Raw genomic sequence first — 22,303 nt, forward strand, 5'->3', positions numbered from 1 at the left:
TTGTCTGCGCCTCCCTCTCCTCAGATCCTACATGGATGACATTACCACCTTAACTACCACCGTCCCATGCACCAGGAGATTGCTCAGAAAACTGGAGGAGAATATCAGTTGGGCCCAGATGAAGGTAAAGCCATCTAAGTCACGCAGCATCTCAGTGGTAAAGGGAGTGCTTGCTGACCTGAGGTTCTTCATCGGAGATGAGCCAATCCCCATAGTATCGGAACAGCCTGTAAAGAGCCTCAGAAGGTGCTACGATACAAGCCTGAAAGACAGAGCCCAGGTGAAACAACTGCACAAGGACATTAACGCTGGCCTACGGTCCATCGACAGCACCCAGCTACCTGAGAAATTAAAGACCTGGTGCTTCCAGTTTGGTCTCCTACCCCGGGCATTGTGGCCCCTTTCAGTTTATGAGGTCCCCATCTCAATAGTAGAGAAGCTGGAAAGAGGAGTCACAGCCTACATTAAAAAGTGGCTCGGGGTTCCGCGGAGCCTTACCACCATAGGCCTCTACGGACATGGTGTCCTCAAGCTGCCCCTCACCAGCCTCACAGAGGAGTACAATTGCACTAAAACACGACTACAGATGACATTGAATGATTCTCAGGACAAAGTGCTGAGGAGCAATGCACCAACCTTGGCTACTGGGCGAAAATGGAGACCAGCAGCAGTGGTGAAGGAGGCAATATCAGCTCTCAGATATGCTGACATAGAAAATTAAAATCTATTCTTAAAACACACCTCTTCAAACTGACATATCAAACATGATTTTATTTTTTGTCAATCAATTTGTTGTGTGTTACTTCCTTCTTCCTGTACTGTTTGATTTTTTTTATCTATTTCTATTTCTATTTTATTGTTTAATTCTTTGTAAGGAGATCTTGATAAATAAAATGTTTAATTATTATTATTATTATTATTATTATTATATTTGCTCTTCAAAATACAAGTAGTGAAACACATAGTACACAGTTGGTACTACTACTACTACCACTGCTAGCAGTTTTTCTATAGATGGACCATCAAAGCATTAGAGTGTCAGAGTTTATTTATTAGGCTGCATTCAACTGAATTGGTCTCAGAGAAATTCAGCATGACATTTATCAGTTCTGTGTCAAGATGAAGACCTCTAGAAAAGGCTACAGCATTGGTTTGCATTGCTCCGCCGTCTACAATAATTTACAAAGTGAAATATTATTTTTTGAGGTGTCGGAAAAAAATCAGTAATAATGATGGATCCATTATTGTACTCATTTGACCATCATCAAGGTCTTGGGAGTAAGGATTCTACTCTGTGCAAGGCAAGAAACAAGGCTGTTTGTCTATCAGTCAATTCTAACTTATAAACTTCCATATGAGATCTTATAGTTTGTGATTACAGTTTATGATTTCAAAACCTAGTCAGATGAGACTGGTCACAATAAAAATAAATTCATTTCTGTATTTCAGAATGACCTGTTTAAAGATTTAAAAGATGAGGTGGCAAGTTATGACATTGGAGAGGTTTTGGGTGATGTTATTCAGTTTTAGCACAGAATATGATAAAACAGGATATTATACTGCAACAAAGGTAATTCCTAGAAATCAGTTTCTTAATTAGTTGTGAAATGAAACACAATTTATAAATTTGACTAAATTATAGTTGTAAATCTTTGCAAACATTCTGAATTTTGTTTTGTTCATTTTTGAAAAGGATCACATGAACTAAATTAAACACCGAGTTTAAAAAGATGTTTAAAACTGTTGAAACAAATCATTTCTTTTCAGTTTTTAGAGGTATGCAACGCTTCTCTACATTAAAATGTGATAAAAAAAATGTTTTCAAAAATTCTATTATGATTGATACCTTGCTTGGACTGAAGAGTAAAAAATGCTGAGAATTGTTTGGAAAGATCTAATATGTAATCTGTTCATCTTTTTAGCTCATGTATTTTCTTAGGTAATACTGGTATCTACAGTAATTATACAAATATACAAATAGATAAACCAGTTCTTGTTTGGGGCGTAATGAGGTCACAACAAATCAGATTGTTCAACTGACTTCTGTGAGAGATGAAAAGATTAAGTTTTGGAAAGGGATGAACTAAAGGCTAAGTTGTGCTCGAGGATGGACTAAGGAACTGAATCATTAGAAAATACAACTATACCCAAACTTATCAAATAGGTGTGTCAAGCACCACAGGACTGGTTTAAACTCTGGGCTAATAGGCCATGCTGTTTCTCTGATATTACATACAGATAGAGGCCATGCTATTTCTCTACATCATTCCATCATCTTAAAGTCATGATGAAAAAGAGACCATGCTGGACCATGGATCATTCACCACACTAAGGCAGAGAGCCACCTGGTAGTCTGGGCATACTGAATGTTTAAGACTTCTACCATGATGATCCAGGATGTATTAGTATTGTTTTTCAAACAACCATTTTACTCTGCTTATATTTTGGGCACATTTAGAAACTTGTTAATCCATTCATGAATAAAAGTATAAACCTTCTATCCTGCTCTGTGTAAACATATGAGGGCTATGGTTGGGATTTGGGGCATTCCTTTCAGGTCTATGCAATAAGGAGTATTAAGGGGAGAATAGGGTCACCTAGGACACTGCAAATGACAAAACACTGCTACAAGAGACATTGTTTTATACTGAAAACAATCATGCAAGGTTGAAGCAATACATGACTGTTGCTAAGAAGAATTGTAAACAGTTATCATACATCACACAAGTAAAATATGCTTTCTTCTGTCATCATACAACACCTAAAACAATCATCTTATCCCACTCATTTCAGCTTTTTCAACTTTACTTCTTTCTCTTGTATAACTAAACATGCAAGATAACTTGGTGGAATCAAACTTAATAAAGCCATCTGAGCTGACATATAACTTTATTATAACTTTATATACTTTATTTTTCTACTTTTATTTATTATAACTTTATATACTTTATTTTTCTACTTTTATTTTTCTTTGTGAATTTCCCCTTGGGATTAATGAAGTATCTATCTATCTATCTATCTATCTATCTATCTATCTATCTATCTATCTATCTATCTATCTATCTATCTATCTATCTATCTATCTATCTATCTATCTATCTATCTATCTATCTATCTATCTATCTATCTATCTATCTATCTATCTATCTATCTATCTATCTATCTATCTATCTATCTATCTATCTATCTATCTAAATAATTCAGTCAACAATAATTCCAGACAGTGCTGAGCAAAACAGATGATGGCTTCTGGAGAATATCAAACATACACAGCTCAACAAATAGAAAACAAATTACAGCTGCCATAATGGTTACCAGCACATTAAGTGGACAATATCTCTTTTCAGTAGACCTATAGGAAAGGAAAAAATTGGTGCCTTCTGAACTTTCTGGAATGTTTAAGAGGTTTTATGCCAGTTATTAAATAAATGATAAATCATACATATTACATATAAAGTCATCTGCAAAAAACAGAGATGCAATTCTATTGCTACTGAACTGGACACCCATCCACCAAGGCCTTTGCTTTCAACCTCCGACAATGTCACGTTGCACCTGACTGCTATTCATCCTGCAGGTGATGAGCTCATGGGAGAGCAGTCTCACATCATGATTTCGGGCTTTCCCAGATCAGGACCCGTGGTAGGCCCAACAGCCAGGCACTCAACTGTAGGCACTCCCCTCAGGCCTGGCCAAAGGTGAAGGCCTCAGTAACGCCATACTGCATGAGATAAAATTTTTGTGTCTTCATCACTGGGGTTGTTTCAATTGCTCTTTGTTTAAGAACTTATCCTGGATCAATTTGCCTTAGGAAGTTCTAACAGGAGCTTCTGCTCTGGACAACATAGCTTCAAGGGTCCCAGGAATATGTATGTATTTTGCTATTTATATTTTATTTTATGTGTTTCACTTTCTGAGGTGTAAAATTGATTCATTTGTACTTTCAAAAAGTGATAAATGATATTTACTGATAAATCTAAATTATTTACATTAACATAGTTAAACTCATATTCAAAACCCTTTTCACTGAAATGTTTTGATTTAATTTGCAGAGCAGAAGGGGAAGCATTTCTGGGTTCTAAATTGCATATTTCATATGTACCTTGACTGTATTTCAGTGAAATTTTATTTCACCATCTTTTCATAGTTACTTTTTATCATATGGTTTTCAAGAAATAGGCTTTGTAGCATAATATATTAAACTACTATAATGTTTAATTTATTATCAAAGATGTTGCCAGTTTTAAAAAAGCATTTTCTACCAATTAGGGTAAAGTACAGAAAATCAGCAATTATTATAGAATTATTATATTATTCTATATATATATATAGTATCAGATGTCCAGGGACATTGCTCCACCGGGATGCCGGGAGAAGGGAAGGACCGGGAGAGGGGCAGTATTTTCCCCGGAACATGACAGGACACCCTTTCAGGGGGTGCCAGGACAGCTCCAGGACAGTGTTTGACAGCACTTCCACTACAACTGCGAATTTGTTGCTGGACTTAATAAAGGCTGTTTATTCATGATCCCCATGCAACCTGACAGGGCTTGAGCAGTTTAAAAAATAAGAATTGGAAAATGGCAGCTGTGCACACAGACTCATGGCTGTCATGGCTGCCAACGGGGCTTTGACTAAATATTGACCTGAGGGGTGTGAATAAATATGTGATCATTTATTTTGTGATTTGTATTTGTAATTTATTTGAACATTTTGCAGAGATCTGATTTTATTTTGATATTAAATTGTCTTTCTCTGTTGATTAATGTCTAAAAAGCCATAATAAATCCTCTGTGTTTCAATGTTAAAACTTCCAAGGGAGTGAATCCTTTAATTGGCACTGTATATTTCACAGTTCTAGTTTTTTTTTTACTCTCAGTAAATGATATTGGTACACCATTAATGATTTGAATTTTTAAAATACTGCCTTTTAAATGGCTGTTTTTATATTACAGACAACAGTTTCATTTTTTTCACAGTGTATCACAAGTATTACTAAGTGCAAACATCTTCACATTTATGACGTTTCATTTTTAAGCATTATCCAAGGTCAGTTTTCACATTAGGATGAACTAGTGCTTACATATAAATATGATACATTTAAAGACTATTAGGTATTGCATCATTATTATCATGTTGGGTGGCAGTGGGTAGCGCTATTGCCTCGCAGTTAGGAGACCTGGATTTGCATGTTCTCCCCGTGACTGTGTGGGTTTCCTCCGGGTGGTCCAGTTTCCTCCCACAGTCCAAAGACATGCAGGTTAGGTGGATTGGCGATTGCAGAATGTCCCTAGTGTGTGCTTGGTATGTGTGTGAGTGTGTGTGTGTGTGCGCCCTGCGGTTGGCTGGCGACCTGCCCGGGGTTTGTTTCCTGCCTTGCGCCCTATGTTGGCTGGGATTGGCTCCAGCAGACCCCCGTGACCCTGTAGTTAGGATATACAGGTAGTGGGTTGGATAATGGATGGATGGATTGTCATGTTTGAGAAATTCTCACTTGCTTTTACAGCCTAGATGCAGACTGTAAAGGTTTTCAAGTTTAACAGTGAGGCAGTAGCAATGGTTTGATTGAAAGCTATACTTCATTAATAAATAAGTTTAAATAGGTATTGTTCACACAATCTAAAGAGGTGACATGTCATGACTCTGAAAATACTTGGAGTTAGTGTGGGTGCTGGAGTAAGTGTGCTCTACAATAAATTTGCATCCTATCTACGTTTAGCTCTAGCATTGTACCCAACACTGCCAGCACAGACATCGATCCCCTGTGACTCATTGAAGGAAAAGGAAAGTTTGAAAAATGAAGGAATTCACATTTATTCTGTATGGTCTATTATTATGTTTGTTTCAGACTGGACACATGTTTGTCACATTTGTTTTGAATTTAGTGGTATTGTCAAGTATTTGTATGACTTAAATTGCCTATCAACATAAATACCTTTACTAATAGAAGTAGTAGTAGTACAATCTATATTAAATTATCATTGCATTAACAATATTAAAATTAAGGATTACCAAAAAAAATGTTTTTTTAGTATTACAATCTAACAATAATCAATCTTATGTAGTTTAATTATCAATAAAAAAACACATACAAAACAACTGCCTTTTCACTCACCTCTGACATCAATCACTGTGTGCACAGCAGCATACCTGAGTGTAACATCATTGAAAGCCCAACATGTGTAGTTACCCGCCTGATCCACCTGAATGTTCCTTATTTGAAGCTCCTGGCCTCTTTTGTTAAGAGAAGTTCCATTTAAGAACCATTGATACTGAGCAGTAGGATTGGACTGTGCTGAGCATTGTAAAATAAGGGAAGATCCAGAAGCATAGACTGGTTTGTCAGGACTGAGAGACAAAATGGGCAAGTCCGGTCCATCTAAAATACACACACGGTACATTTTAACACATGAAATGTTCTAACTTTTTTTTTCTCTTTTACTCTATGCAATTTATTTTGTAATGCATTCATTACTAACATAGTAATCTTACTCTGCTAAAATATTATCTGTCTTGATAATACAAGCTTTTAAGACATTTCATCAATCACTTCACCAAATCATTTTTTTCATTTATAAATATAGGAAAGTATAATATAATACAAAGATCAATTTTCATCCCCACTTACATTTTACATCAAGGCTAAAGGGCTTGCTGGTGCCGTTACTGACATGGTTATACACATAGCAGTAGAAGGGCCCATCATCTGATCTCAGCACGCCTGATATCATTAGAGTTCTGTTATCAGCACTCAAGTGAATCCTCGGAGTGTCTGACACCTCTGAGCTGCCATTGAACCACCGGTAAGAGACGTCTGAGCCAGAGGCTGTGCAGGTCAAAGTCACTGTGTCATTGAACTCTACTGGATTAGTCACATTGGACTGGATAGTGGGTACAGAAACTGGATCTGTAGAGAAAGTGTACAAAAAAGTAGTGATATTATAAAACAATAAAACTGGCAATTAGTCTAGACACAGATAAAACCCAGCAGTTACAAGTAGATAAAGCATATTTACAGTGCATTTTGTAAACTAGGCCTGACAATACCTGGCAGTCTTTGCAGAATTAATTGACTTGTGGGTGATGCAATAGTTTAATAAATACCAGAGGATACCCCGCAGACAAATCTCTGGATTTATTTGTATGTCTAAAATATTCTCTCTTTTTTAAGTTGGCCATTGAGCACTGTGCAATATAAAGTTAATAGGGTTCTTTGTAGACAAAAGACAACATTTTCCCAGATGCATTTTACCATCACAATCTGCACTTATTCAATGATTTAGGAGCACCTCCAAATAGAGATACCACAGCTTTACATGAGGACAAGGAAGGTATGTGGTTTGGATAACTTACCTTTGGAGCAGCCTTCAAATTGTATGAATTTTCCCAGTAATCTGAAATCCTGTGTCAGACTAACAATGGTCTAGTCTGCTCTGCCAAACTGCTCATTAAGAATAAAAGTCGTGACCAGACAAAGAAGATGAGAAATTGTGCACAGTAATTCTTTTGTTTCATACTTTTTCCTGCTTTCTATTTCCCTGTTTGTATTATTGTGCACAATAAACATCATGAAGGCCATAAACCATTTACTAGTTACTACTACATTCAAAGATAGTGTATATTGGTTAGAGCTGCTTCTTTTTAACTCAAGTCCAGAGTTCAGACCATGGCCCTGATACTCTCCATGTTGAGATTGCATGACTTCTGTATTTTTTCATTGTTTTCTCTTTTGTTTCAGTTTCCCCATACCCCAAAGATGTGTACATTAGGCTGACTGGTGACTTTAAATTGGTTTTGTGGTTGTGTATATGAATGTGCCCTGAAATGGACAGCAGGCCCGTCCTGGGTTTGTTCCTACCACCGATGCTGCCAGCATAGACCTTGCTACTGATTACTGGAATACTTTGGTACAGAAACTGAAAGAATGAATGCTGTCGGTATTTATGTGGGACACTGCACTTCAATAATACAGAAATCAGAAGTCTCTTTTGAGTAGCCGCATATCACATAAAACAGAATGACACTGAAACCTCACACAACCAATGTAGGGATTTCATTCAATAAACTGAGTGAGCTTCTCCTGCTTAAATAATTTGCAGATCTTCAGAGTTGTTAAACAAGCACACACGAACTTATTTTTTCATGTTTAATGTTTTGTTTCTCTGTATTATTATTACTCGTATTCTTGCTCTGTCTTGCTTTTACACATAACTGTTATGCTCAAGCAATGACGATTAAGAGAGTGTCTTGTCCTACAACAAGATTAGTCTGCACATCATTGTCATCATCATCACCATCACCACTTTTATCTTTCAAGTTTTTCATCAATTATGTGTCTCCCATTTTCAAAATATTACGGCTTGATCCTTCTGTTTTCTCCCAATGAACATCATTACTCATTCATTCTTTTCATTTGACAATTTCTCCATACTTCTTCCAGACATCTTTAATCCCATAAGTATCAGTCATGATGATGTTAGTCCATATTTATCAATGATAATATTTCCATAAATTAAAAGATGTCATAAATCATACATTTACTATCACAGATTACAATCAGTAAAGCAATTAAAGTTAAACTAAACAAGATTATAAAGTATATAAAATACAGCAACTCAAAGTTTTTTTTTTAAATTTACTCTTGTGTCCTATAAGGTTAAATTCCATTACCACTACCATATACTGTATTTCATATACATTTTTGATTCATGCAATGGACTACATGCACACTATCTTCAGGATTCTGCTTAAGCCTGCTACTTCACTTCCGGTGATAAAATCAAAACAGAATAGCTATGGTGTTTATCACCCAATCACTTCAAGATGTGCCCAGACTTAAGGTAAACAATGTAAGTCACATTATTCAAATATTATGCCACATGTCAGGAGTTATCAAAGCGAAGGGCTTCAAACGATATGTTTCAAACGACATCCATAATTATGAAGGTAAGATCTGGACATATTAACATGTTTGTGTACAAGCCAAGGTTAACGTAGTGATACCGCTAACGTGTCAATCCATGTTATAATTTTACTAACATCTTTGTCAAATTCAGTTTTACACAAGGACTCAGAGAAAGGAGATGTTACTATTAGGGATCAGGACTTCAGATCACTGAGGAAAAGTCAAAAGCCTCACAGTTTGTGCGTAAGTTATCCTGCAGGTTCAATACAGGCTTGTTCATGAGACAGGTTCCCGTTCATTAAATAAAGTTTCTGTGAATTCAAATAAGCGTAAAAAAAGTATAGTCATGGTCCTGGGGGATTTTATCACCCTCCTCCTCATCATCTGGTGTGCCACCTCAGTTAGACGTTTCCCCAATTTATCTTTTTAGTCCTTCTCACATCTGCTAATTGCCGTGGTAAAATTAAATTTCACAGTTTTAGTTTATGAACACTATGTGAAAACACTGGGAAATGCTTTATGTAATGATCAGCAATTCAGTTCATTAACATATAGCACATCATAAAATAATTCAAGCAGGGAAAACATAGATAGATAGATAGATAGATAGATAGATAGATAGATAGATAGATAGATAGATAGATAGATAGATAGATAGATAGATAGATAGATAGATAGATAGATAGATAGATAGATAGATAGATAGATAGATAGATAGATAGATAGATAGATAGATAGATAGATAGATAGATAGATAGGGCCACAGAGAAAAAAAGAGAAACGGTGAGGAAAAAAAACTTTATTTCATGATTATATGTCGAAATGTCCACCTTAATCCCATTGTTTATTTCGTTTTTAAAGACGAGATTTCCAGATTAACCTCGAAATTTCAACTTTAATCTACAGTACATGCTTTAAAGCTGAGAGGAGCCGTGCACCATCGATTACCACACAGGATTCTTTAAATCCATGGTATTAAAGCTGTATTAACATTTAGAATGCCAAGATTTATACTTGGTATCATTTTCATTATGAAATGAATTAAAGAAAATATATTAAACTTTAGAGATAAATTGTTAACTTCATTTAAATAATTTATACGGTTAATAATTAAACATTTAGGGTGCGCGGTGGCGCAGTGGTAGTGCTACTGCCACACACTAACGGAGTCAAGTCCCAGGTATTCTCTCCCTGGATTTTGCATGTTTTCCTGATTCGCTCCAGTTTCCGTCCAAAGTCATGCATATTTGGGGATTTGGTGATGCAAAATTGATGCAAATGCACGTGTGTGCTTGTATTGCCCCCTGCAATGATCATGGCAAACTGTCCACGGATTGTTCCTGCCTCGAGCACTATGCTTCCTGGGATGGGCGAGACCCTGGATGAAAGGAATAATCAAACTTGTATAACGAAGACTTTTCAATGTTCCTTAACAGTTTTGAGGAATCGTTGTCCTAATGTGCAGCTGGTTTCACGTGGCACTTTATTTTGTGACGATACGTTATGTGGAGAAAGAAAACTAAAAGATGGTTAGTCGCAATGAAGAACGCCCATTCAGAAGGAAACCTATTGGAAAAACATACGAACTCCAGGCAGGGAATACCCAGGATGTGACCCCCTGCCAGGTTTATACTTTGCACGACGCGACGCATACTTTATGTAAATCTGGAGGAATCCACTAGGAGGCAGTGCAAGATATTATCACGGTGAGAACATGTTCGGCTTCTCTGTGTTGTGAATTTCCTAGGAACACCCATTAAATTCCAATGATATCTTACCGCAATATCTCTGAAAAGGATGTTTAATGATTAAATCCATCAATCCAGGGATGTGTCCATTCCAGCAAGCATTAGGCACGAGGCAAAAACAATCCAGGCAGGGAATACCAGCGACGTGGGTCCCTGCGAGACAGCAGCGCTACCGCTCCGCCGCTGTGTCACCCCCATGTGTGTAATTATTAAGAGTATTCATTATTTAAACTAAATTAACGATTTATCTGTAAAATGTAACATACAAACTTTAATGCATTTCATCATGAAAGGGAATTTAAGTATAAATATAAAGATTCTAAATTTGCAGAGAGTTGGAGTATCATACATTTAATGTGTTCTAAGTGGTGATCTATTGCTGCTTACCGCTGCTATCAGGTCCAAGAAGCTCGTAGCGATTAAAAACTGGGATGATGTTTACGACAGTCTGCTTTAATGATAAAGTAAACTACAAAGTTAAAGTGGACATTTCAAGATTAAAGCCGAAATCTCCACTTTAATCACAAAATAAACGTTTTCACCATGTCCTTAATTTTTTTTCTCTGTGGCTCAAATACAGCACTGTGCATTATGCTGCTGTTGTGAAGTTGCAAAAAAAAAAGACGTCACAAAAGATGGTATGTGAGACTTTTAAAATGTATCGTGTCATTATGATCGGGAATATGTGATGCTTGAATATAAAAGCACTACGAATGCATCTGTATGTCGGCATTTCCAGATTGAACCATTCATCAAACATCGAAGCACGCACATCGATCCCGTAGGATCCACATAGAGGCTTTCCGTCACATGTAGATAGTAAACAGAGACTCTGATGTCATATTCCAACTTTTATCACACTGCGCCAACCCTCCCCCTGACTTTTTGCTGGTACTGCAGCTCATAGACATAGAATTACTAGACGCCGCATGACCAACAGCATCGTACGTCAACGTTGCCGCCATATTGCGAGTGGCACTGCTGTGGAGTGAAGTAATGGATAAAGATGCCTCATGCATGTGCTGCTTGGGCCTGTACAAACCACTGTATGCTCCAAACCAGATCACAGGGATTACATTTCATAGGTAAGGCAGACTGCCAGGTACAGTCTTACTATTTTGACTTTCAGACATCGGTCAAGTTTTCGTCTCAATAATTATTAATAATTATACATTTTATTTAATAGGTGCCTTTCTTAGCACTCAAGGTCACCTTACAATATAATTAAACAACATTAGTAACATTAAAACAAGAGAATGATAAATCAAAATGCAATAATCAGCAAACAAAGATAACTGGCAGTAACCATGCAAAATTTACAATTGGTATGCCAGTTTGAAAAGATAAGTTTTGAAGGTAGTTTTAAAATGTGTTATCGAATCGAGCTGACGTATATGAGAGGGAAGAAAATTCCCGAGTTGAGGAGCACAATGAGAGGACACTCGAGCTCCCATAGAACTGAGTTTGATGTGCGGTACAGAAAGTAGAACTGCAGATGAGGATCTGAGTGAGCGAGAGGAGTGCAAGTCTGTAGGAGATCAGTGAGGTAGGGGGAGCTTTAAATGTTAAGAGCGGTATTTTGTATTGTATTCAATAGTGAACAGGGAGCCACTGAAGTTGAGAGAGAATATGTGTAATATGTTCAATGGATTTAAAACAGGTTATTAACCTGGCAGCAGAATTTTGAATAAGTTGTAAGCGATGGATAAGTTTTTGTGGGATGCCAGAAAGAATAGCATTACAGTAATTTATAGGTGAATTGACTAGGGCGTTAACCAATACTTCAGTACTGTGTTGCGTAACAACAGGACGAAGTCTAGAAATGTTTCGGAGATGGAAGAAGGCAGTCCGAGAAATGTTACTTATATGGGAGGAATTATTTAACAACAACAACAACAACAACAATAATTATTATTATTATTATTATTATTATTGGGGCGGCACGGTGGCGCAGTGGGTAGCGCTGCTGCCTCGCAGTTGGGAGATCTGGGGACCTGGGTTCGCTTCCCGGGTGGAGTTTGCATGTTCTCCCCGTGTCTGCGTGGGTTTCCTCCAGGTGCTCCGGTTTCCTCCCACAGTCCAAAGACATGCAGGTTAGGTGGTTTGGCGATTCTACATTGGCCCTAGTGTGTGCTTGGTGTGTTTGTGTGGGTCCTGCGGTGGGTTGGCACCCTGCCCAGGATTGGTTCCTGCCTTGTGCCCTGTGTTGGCTGGGATTGGCTCCAGCAGACCCCCGTGACCCTGTGTTCGGATTCAGCGGGTTGGAAAACGGATGGATGGATTATTATTATTATTATTATTATTATTATTTAATTGCCATTATTAGTGTAGAAATGGATATAAATAATTGCATTTAAACGATTCGCCAAAATCTGTTGTATGTAAACGATACTGTTTTAAACGTTATTGTTTTTTCATCAGAATACCCGGTTTCCACATCTACCTGTGTTAGTTTAAAATGATACTTTTGCCACTCGCAATATAGCGGACGCGCTGACGTATCGTGTCGACTGGGAAACACCGTGAATGCGACGTCTATCTATATACAGTATGTCTATGCTGCAACTCGCGCATGCATCGCGTTAATTACTGAGGACCTGCTCAGAGGACGCGTTAAATAAACGCTGGGAGCACGTGGCAGGAATGATGAGTGCGCGTATGGGTTCCGAGCGTGAAGTATAAACAAGCCCTAAACTGAGAAGCAGCAGCACTTTCACTGCGCCACCGGGCACCTCAGATGTTTAAATATTTGCACCTCAGATGTTTAAATAGTAACAGTATAAATTATTTAAATGAAGTTATCAATATATCTGTAAAATGTAATAATATATATGCTTCAGTTCATCACATCATGAAAATAATACAAAGTTTTATGATTCTAAATGTTCAGAGAGCTGTAATATCATGAAGTTAATGTATTTTGTCTGGCAAGCGCTGCCTGCGGCATCTTTCAGTGCTCGAGGAAGCCCGTTTAAAAACAAGCAAAGATTAACGATTGGATTGGGGAGCGCTTAGAATACAAAGCATTTAACGTGCTACTGTAGTTATGACAGGGCTTGAGAAACTCTAGTAAATTAAACATCGATTTTTAAAATGAAGTTTTCGAACATTCTACTATAATAACGAAATAAAGTAGGCCTACGAGATTAAAGTAGAAATTTCGAGATTGAGTCGAAATTTTGTATTTAATGTCGAAATAAACTACGAGATTAATCTCTAAATTCTCGCTTTAAAGAAGAAATTTTGACTTTTAATCACGAAATAGATGTTTTTTCCCTCACCGTGTCCCTGTTTTTTTTGTCTTCTCTGTGGTCCTAATACTCTTCAGTAGATTTCAGAGCTTCGTAACTAGAACGGATTCAATTAATATAATGCAGGTACAAATCAGATGTGTTTGGGATAATCTGCATCCACATTAAAAGTCCACTTTACTTACCTAGCACTTGAAGTGCGACACTTCCACTCACACTTCCTCCCTCAGTAGTTAAGACGTTCACGCTGTACTGTCCCGAGTCACGTAGAGTCAGTCTGAAGAGCGACAGAGATCCCGTCATTGTGCTCAGATTGGCTCTCCCGTTATATTCCTGACCGTATCCAACTGCAGAACCTGCCGAACTCGCCACTATGTTAGTATTGTTAAACGTCCAGGTCACCGTCTGTAACACGACATTTGAAGGATTTGGTGAAACGTCAAATGTCACATCACCGCCTACCCGTCCGAAAACGGGACTTGTGGGAGTAGTGAGACTCAAACCAGAGCAGCCTATGGGAAAGGACAAAAAAGGAAGACTTAAAATAGGTTTTTACAGAAAATTGGTACAGTGTGACTGGGCGTGTAAACGTAGCCCGTGGATCAATTATAAACGTCTTCTTACTTGAATGGATGGCCACATGGAGAACAGCACAGACGGCGGCTTTTATTCGCAGCTCCATCTCGGACTGGCAACTGGTAGCTGCAGCGGTGACTTCTAACAAGTGAAAGCAACACAGCAGGGAGGGAAGTGGACAAACACGGAACTATGGAGGACTATTTCGGACAAAATTAAATAAATAAATAAATGTGCAAATAAATTAAAGTTCTGTGAAATGTGAGCATAAATAAATAAATGTTTCATGAAATGAAGCCTTAATAAATAAATGTGCCATGAAATGAGAGCATAAATAAATAAATGTGTCACGAAATATGTTTTTTGTTGCTTATTTATTTATTTCATTTTGTCCGTAACATTCCTCCAAACCATCATGAAATACGACTTGAAATAAAACTGTCACTTTCACTCGTCAAAGTTGAGAGGGTGGGCTCTAACACACCCTCTAGTTATTGATTTGTTGAGTGTTACCTTCAGCCTAGAGTAATCGAACTATGAGCCATATGATTCTCAAGGTACCAAAGCGCATGCTTAAAGTTGTGCTTGTGAGTGTCCATGGCGAATATGACTGCTACAAAAAGTTGCCCAGAGTTGCTACGTGAAGCGGCAGTTTTAATTCAGGAAGCTCTAACCTCTTCATCCCCTCAGGAATCAGCACATGAGGTTTCAGCTGTAAGTGCCCCACTTGATAGCCGAAGACCTACCCCCACTTTGTCGAGTACTCACTCTACTCCTGTTCAAGATATACTACTGTATTTTAGGTGGCTGTGCTAATAGCGCTGTAAATTTGCAATAGTTATTTGTCTGCAAAATACAAACCTGCCTACAAGTAAACAGAAAGACCTGACGGTAGCCACATCACAAACGAAATATCAGTTGCTAAATACTGAAGAGCTATTAAATCTAACAGAAATATTTTGTGAATGTCGCACAATAGTTGAGTTGGAGCCATCATTTTATAAACATACTCGCCTCTTTATATTCACTTTGTTACAATGAGTATAATTGAACAGTGGTTATCTTAAAATGCAGTTTTCACCTACTGTCAAGTGATTTTGGTAGACTGAGAATGCAGAAATGAATTTGATGCAAAGGATGTGGAGGAAACAAAACAGGTTTATGTGCATTTTTAGGATAATAAACTTTAATATGAACAGTTGTTTTTCTTCTCACTTAACGGTATGTTATACACATATATTGTTGCAAGTGTTTGTTTTAGTACATTCAGTAACCCACAGCAGAAAGACTGTGGAAACAATTTTGAGTTAATTTTTCATGCTATTAAATAGCTTTCCGTTACTAATTTCCTATGTTGTTATGCATGTATTTTTCCTTGATTTCTCAATATGTGACTGTATTTCATTTTTTACTTTTTTCTTAATTATTTTTCTATGTTTACCAATATGTTCTATTTTCTTATATCACATTGTTTATATTTTTCATGTAATTGTATTTTTAATTTTTTATTCTATGTAACTGTTAGTCTACTACCTTTGCCTTTTTCTGCTTTTTCTACCACTTTTTATATATAAAAATTTGATTCATTTTCATTTCAGTTTGTATTCTTCATACAATTGGTTTCTGGGGTTTTTGTTGTTGTTGTTTTACCTGTTTTTTCCCCCCTTTTCGTAATTAAACAACACCTTTCTTTGTTTTTCACCACCCCCCATAATTACTGTTTAAAGTAGGTTTTAAACATTTATTTATACTCTCTCTCTCTTTCTCTAAGACCTGTGGTTCCTTGCAGTTTAGTGAGCATATTTTTTATACAGTGTTTCCTGGTATCCTCATTCAGTTTTACCCTTCTGTAGTTATTTGTAGTATGTTGCTACTTCTAGCTTTCCTAAACAATCCTCAAAACATGGTGCCCACATTCCAGAAAGGATGATTCTCCTCTACATTTAACTGGGCTTTCAGTGTTGCAGTGAAAGAAATACAGTGATGAGCACATTTATTGAACACATTCAATTTTATCTTGTTAAAAACTATATTGTTGCATGTCAAAAATTAAATGTGTTGCTTCTTTTAATTAACAGCAGAGGTAGCACGGCTATTTGCCCCGTATGGGGGCTCAAACAACCCAAGGAGGCAATTTAGGTCTACTAGAAGGATGCCTTCTCCAAGCATAGTACATCACATAATGTACACACATAATTTCTGTTGTCTAAGTGACCAGACTTCTACCAAAATACCAAGTGTGTTTGTCAAAGCGAGCCTTGCTGCCTCTGGACTTGGAGAAAAGAGGATCTCCTTCACAGGTATGTAATATTATTAGACCACAAATAAGTAGCCCAGTTAACATAATGTAAAGTATGGAAGGAGAGAAATAATTTTGGTTTTGTAGAATAATGTCAGCAGTGTGAAAAGATCATAAATGTGAAATTACATGGTTAAGTAAAATGTGTGATATTTAATTCAAACTGGAACGTCAGTCTTCTTGCATTCTTCCATTTCTCTGCAACAATTCTCTCTCTGAAATATGTGATATCTTCGGCAGAATCCATTTCATCGGCAGTAGTAAGCATTTTTCTAATTAATTCTTGTGCTATCTCGTTTACTTCCATCTCACACACAGCCATGTTGAATTAGGCATAGCCAATCTACAGAAGTCGATTAACCAATCAATAACTAGAGGGTGTGTTAGAGCCCACCCTCTCAACTTTAACGAGTGAAAGTGACAGTTTTATTTCAAGTCGTATTTCATGATGGTTTGGAGGAATGTTACGGACAAAATGAAATAAATAAGCAACAAAAAACATATTTCGTGACACATTTATTTATTTATGCTCTCATTTCATGGCAAATTTATTTATTAAGGCTTCATTTCATGATACATTTATTTATTTATGCTCACATTTCACAGAACTTTAATTTATTTGCGCATTTATTTATTTATTTAATTTTGACCGAAATAGTCCTCCATACGGAACAGCCCAATTACATTTGAAAAAACGAAGATATGCTTTAAAGTCGCTGTTTTTGTATGTAATGTATTAAGTTGCAAATGTAAGGTTTTGTGTTTTTTGTGTCTTTAGTTCGAATGGGCTTAAACGTAGATGTAATTAGACTTAAGCTTGTCAAACACGTCTATTATTATTATTATTATTATTATTATTATTATTATTATTATTATTATTATTATTATAGCCATTCGATATTAATGGCTCTGTATTAATTACATACTGAATGGAGAAATTCCAGTTTGAACTATAGTCATAACATTCTCAGAATTGTTCAATGAATAATAAACTTAAAAAGGTATGTTAAAAACCGTTTTTTTAATAAAAAATATATTCCGTTTTACAGTTAATTTAATTATTTTTGCAGTTGGTTTGTTGTGACAGCTTCGGTAGGGCATGATCAGCTTAGTCAAGATTACTTGATGATAGACACAGCGGTTTGGGGGACTTCATTTTAAAATTGGTGCTTAACATGTGTATTACATTTAGTGATGAGCTGGAACACAGTGTATTTGCAAAGGGAAAAAAGTAACAATTATCTGCACACTGGAAAAACTAAAACATGGATAGACCTACCTATTGTACCTCTGTCGTTCTTTTCTTGGGGGTCATCTTTACTTTTTTTCTATTTTATTAGTTTGTTATGCCTACTTGTGATACCAATTAAAATTTCTTTTACAGATTTGATTTCTTTCATGTTTCATTTATGCCTTCATTTAGGCTCCATCTGTGTCATGTATTGAATGTGCACACACCATATTTTTAACATAGTTTCTCGTAGTTACACATAATTAACTGACTTTACAGTTTTATTGTCAGAATTAGGTCTCCATTGCCATCAATAGATTATTAAACGTTTTAAGCCAGTTCAGGATTAAGAGGGTTGGAGCCTATGATGGCAGCAATGGGAACAACACTACTGGGCACCAGTCCACCACAGTGTCACAAACACCAACAGAAGCACATGCATGCTTTTTAACATACTGTTCTTTAATGGCACTTTACTGGGTTGTGCGTCCCCCTAGAACCATTGGTTGATAAAGAACTATTTCACTCTGGAAAGAGTTTTTAAAAAATGAAATTGGTTCTTTGGGGTTTGAAAATATTCCTGATAAGTAGACAAAACAGAAATCTTTACTTAATAGAAGGCTACCACGCAGGATATGGCAGATCAAGAAAACATGAAGTTAGCCTGAGTCATATTCAGCAAGAGTCCTTCAAAAATCAGGAAACCCTTTGGTATTTCACAAATCTGTAATCTTCATGGGTAGTCATTGAATCTGTTTTGGATTTAAATAAAATGTTCTTTCTGGAACCTTCATGTGGATTGTCTTTTTGGGAACCAGAAATGGCTCCCCTCTGGCATTGCTTTGAAGAACTGCTTCGGCACCTTTGTTTTGAAGGATGTACCAGACGAGTTTAGAGTTGCTACTTAGCCTCACCTAAAGATCAGAAGAGATGTAAGAGTGCCTGGACAAAAATATATATAGTTAGATAGAAGAAAGTGCCAACTCCACACAGACAGAACTGGGTTAGGGTATAAAGCCACGACTCCACAGCTGTGAGGTAGCAGTGCTAAACACTGGGCCACCACATCACGTAACAATAGCATGAAGTGTAAAAAAAAAAGTTCTTAAAGAGACAAGGAGTAATTAAAATGCCCTAAACTAAATATCCTCATAATAGCTAACATTTTATTTTAATTTTGAATTCTTTCTTTTTGTACCTTAGTATTTATGTTTTTGACTGCAGCAGCACATGTAAAGACTGCAGCTGGCATATATACAATGTATATTTATCATTATGAAGGATTTGAAGAAATGTAAGTTTGCTCTTCTTTTAATCTCTAATTTTTTTAAGTAGAAGTTTATCTATACCTCAGTCAAATCTGAATTTAGTTTTACTTGTGTATTTATAAAAGGAAATATTATTTAGGAATGACATATATATATATATATATAATATATATATATATATATATATATATATATATATATATATATATATATATATATATAAAGCTGTTTCATTGCAGACAAGAAAATATGTAAAGGACAAATTGCAAATATTCAGTTCTTGAAGATGGCCAGCGGAGTCACATGTGTCATACTGGGACACTGTCATATTCATAGAGGTACGTAAACAGTTTGCTAAATGCTGAACCCACTTTTTGTATAACAATTATAATTTAAACAGACAGCTGAAAATATGCAAAAGCAACCTTCACAAATAGGAATGGTGTACAAAGATAACTGATAAAACGACGTTAAAAAAATAACTATTAAGTTATACTATGATGAAACAAGAGACAGTTAAGGATAATTGCTTTTGGTTGAAGGTCATAATAATAATAATAATACTAATAATAATGCATATTATTTATATAGCGGCTGTCCCATGCTCACGGTGTTTTAAAAAAGAATGTGAATTGAGACTTCATTTTGGAACGAATGTCATCCTTTTCACTGTCCATCAACCCTGTTTGCACAGTACAATATAAAAAAAAAAAACAGAATTCAGTTATTGCTCTATAATCACTCCATATTATTGTAGTTTACTGCTAGATATACAGTAAATGTTGAAAGTGAAAACATTCTCTTATTTATTATTTATTGCTCTATCCTTTATTCAGAACTATTTAAATTAAATAGATAGCTGAGTAAATGAGTAATGATATAATAATAAATAATAATTCATTTTATTTATAGGGCACTTTACATTAGTAGTAAATCTCAAACTGCTATAATTAATCATGTAGGAAAATGTCCATATGTTGGTGTTACACAAACATTTGTATTTCCCTGAAACTCTATAAGCATTGCTGTTTGTACTTATCTTCAGAATGCATGTTATTTATTTTTTTATTTTTTTAAGAAGGCAGATTGGATTAACAAATAGACATATTTGTAGTACTAGGGATGAAATCTATGATTAAATGTTCTTTACAATAGAGGTAGCAGGAGTGGGCGGAGCCAACATCAACTCACCAATCAGTATGAACCATACCTCACTTTGCATAGGATTCTTAGAGGGTAGGCTCACTTATTACACAGCATTCACACACATGTCTATACACAAAGAAATTAGCTTTAAAACACTAACACACCAAAATGAAATCACATTTCCCATTTCCTTTTGTATTGACAGATTTGCATGCTTATAGTTGGTGTGTGTGTTTTTTTCATAACAAAGTTAACATGAATGTAAAACACTGCAAAATAAAGTATCATGTTATCACTAAGTTTCTAAAGGTAGAGAATAATAAATCTGTGAAGATTTATTCGTGCTTAGTCAATTTTTTTTTTAGGATCCGTAAATTATATAAGCCACAGACAACAGGTGAGGGTAGGAATCTGATCATGGCAGAGCATCTTGTAAAGATGACCCAAGTTTTGACAATCTTTCAACAATCATGATGGATAAAAAATTGCCACTATAGAAAGATTTCTAATAAACAATTGAAAATTGATGGTGAGATATCTTGGGGGATTAACTATATGTCAATTGAGTCCATCTTCATAAATAATTAAATATGAAAAAAAAACACTTTATGTAACCTCACTACCTTCAGACTGCCTTTTATCTCACTACAGCTTTTATGCACACTCTACCGACAGTCTGTGCAATTAATTGAATTTATCCCAGCACTTCTACTGCACAATCCACATATGCACTTACGTCTTCCATGCCTCCTAACACTTTGCCTTTGGCTTATTTTTCAGGCTTGAAGCCAAATTGTATTTTACTTTCACCTCTAGTAATACCTAATTGTTTTCTCTAGCACTTTCTTAACCAACTACTCCAAAAGCTTGACTGCTAGATACAAAACACATGTTATGCTTATATTTCTTTTTTATGTCTTTTATATTCATGTTTGATTCATTTATTAAATCACTATATCAATACATATCAATAATATATCAATATGATTATATAAATATATAATCAATTACAGTTGCTAATTTGCATTCTCTGTTTTATTTTATTTATTAATTATTTTCTTTCTGTGTGATTAATGTTGTTCTATTTTATTCCTTATATTTTGTGGGTGCACCCGTGAGGGGAGGGGCCACCTCTTGCATCACTGCTAGGGACTGCCCCCAGTCCATAAAAGGCAGGTAGGAAAGTGAGATTGGTGTGATTCATTGAGTGAGTTTATTGGATTGCGAAAGTATTGTTGTATTTTCATTGGTTTAGATTTTCTGTTTTTTTTTACTATGTTTTCTCTGCTTTTTGACTGTTGTATTGGATTTTGTTTTTGAGAGTTGTTCACTTTACAACTGCTATTTTGGGAACTCGTTTTTCCTCTTTTGAGCATTTTGTAGTACTTCATCTATTGTTAATACATATTCTCTGAAAGCTGGGGGTTTACAATCATCCTCCTTCTTGTGGAGCTTGACCCATATTTTAAGAGATTCCTTGTGATTTTTGAACTTGTGCTATATTTAACAAACATCTCAGAGTATGAAAATGGTCCTATCTGGGTCAAAAATTTCAGAGGCATGCAAATTTGGTCCTACTCTTATAATAAGAGTAAAAAAGCATTTTATCATTTTTTGTTTAATTTACAAAACTTCTAACTTCACCAGGAAGTGAAGTAGGAGTCCAGACTGTAGGTAAAAAATTCCTGGAGTATCACTCCTGCTGTGTCAGGGTTACTTCCCCCGCAGTTGTGCTTGGGCTGGCTAGGTGCAGGAGGCCTCACAAGGAGTTTCTGAGCTCAGGCCAATGGTGTGAGAGGGTGCTGGAGGAGTTATGGCAGAACGCTATACAGTGCTAAAAGCACCTCTGTCCCCTTGTCCATAAAGTACATCAGTTGGA

At 36.1% G+C, this 22,303-nt stretch overlaps 1 protein-coding gene across 1 annotated transcript in view; it reads right to left on the reverse strand.

Moving 5' to 3' along the window:
- Positions 1–22,303, reverse strand: part of LOC114644615 (hemicentin-2-like) — a 405,336-nt gene that overhangs the window by 11,820 nt on the left and 371,213 nt on the right. The window contains exons 7-9 of the mRNA XM_051920620.1: positions 14,090–14,416; positions 6,629–6,907; positions 6,116–6,379 (exon numbers count right to left, since the gene is read on the reverse strand). Of these exons, the coding sequence (XP_051776580.1) occupies positions 6,116–6,379; positions 6,629–6,907; positions 14,090–14,416 (870 nt within the window). The remainder of the gene's footprint in view (positions 1–6,115; positions 6,380–6,628; positions 6,908–14,089; positions 14,417–22,303) is intronic.

The sequence above is a fragment of the Erpetoichthys calabaricus genome, chromosome 17, assembly GCF_900747795.2.
Source record: "Erpetoichthys calabaricus chromosome 17, fErpCal1.3, whole genome shotgun sequence".
NCBI lineage: Eukaryota > Metazoa > Chordata > Cladistia > Polypteriformes > Polypteridae > Erpetoichthys > Erpetoichthys calabaricus.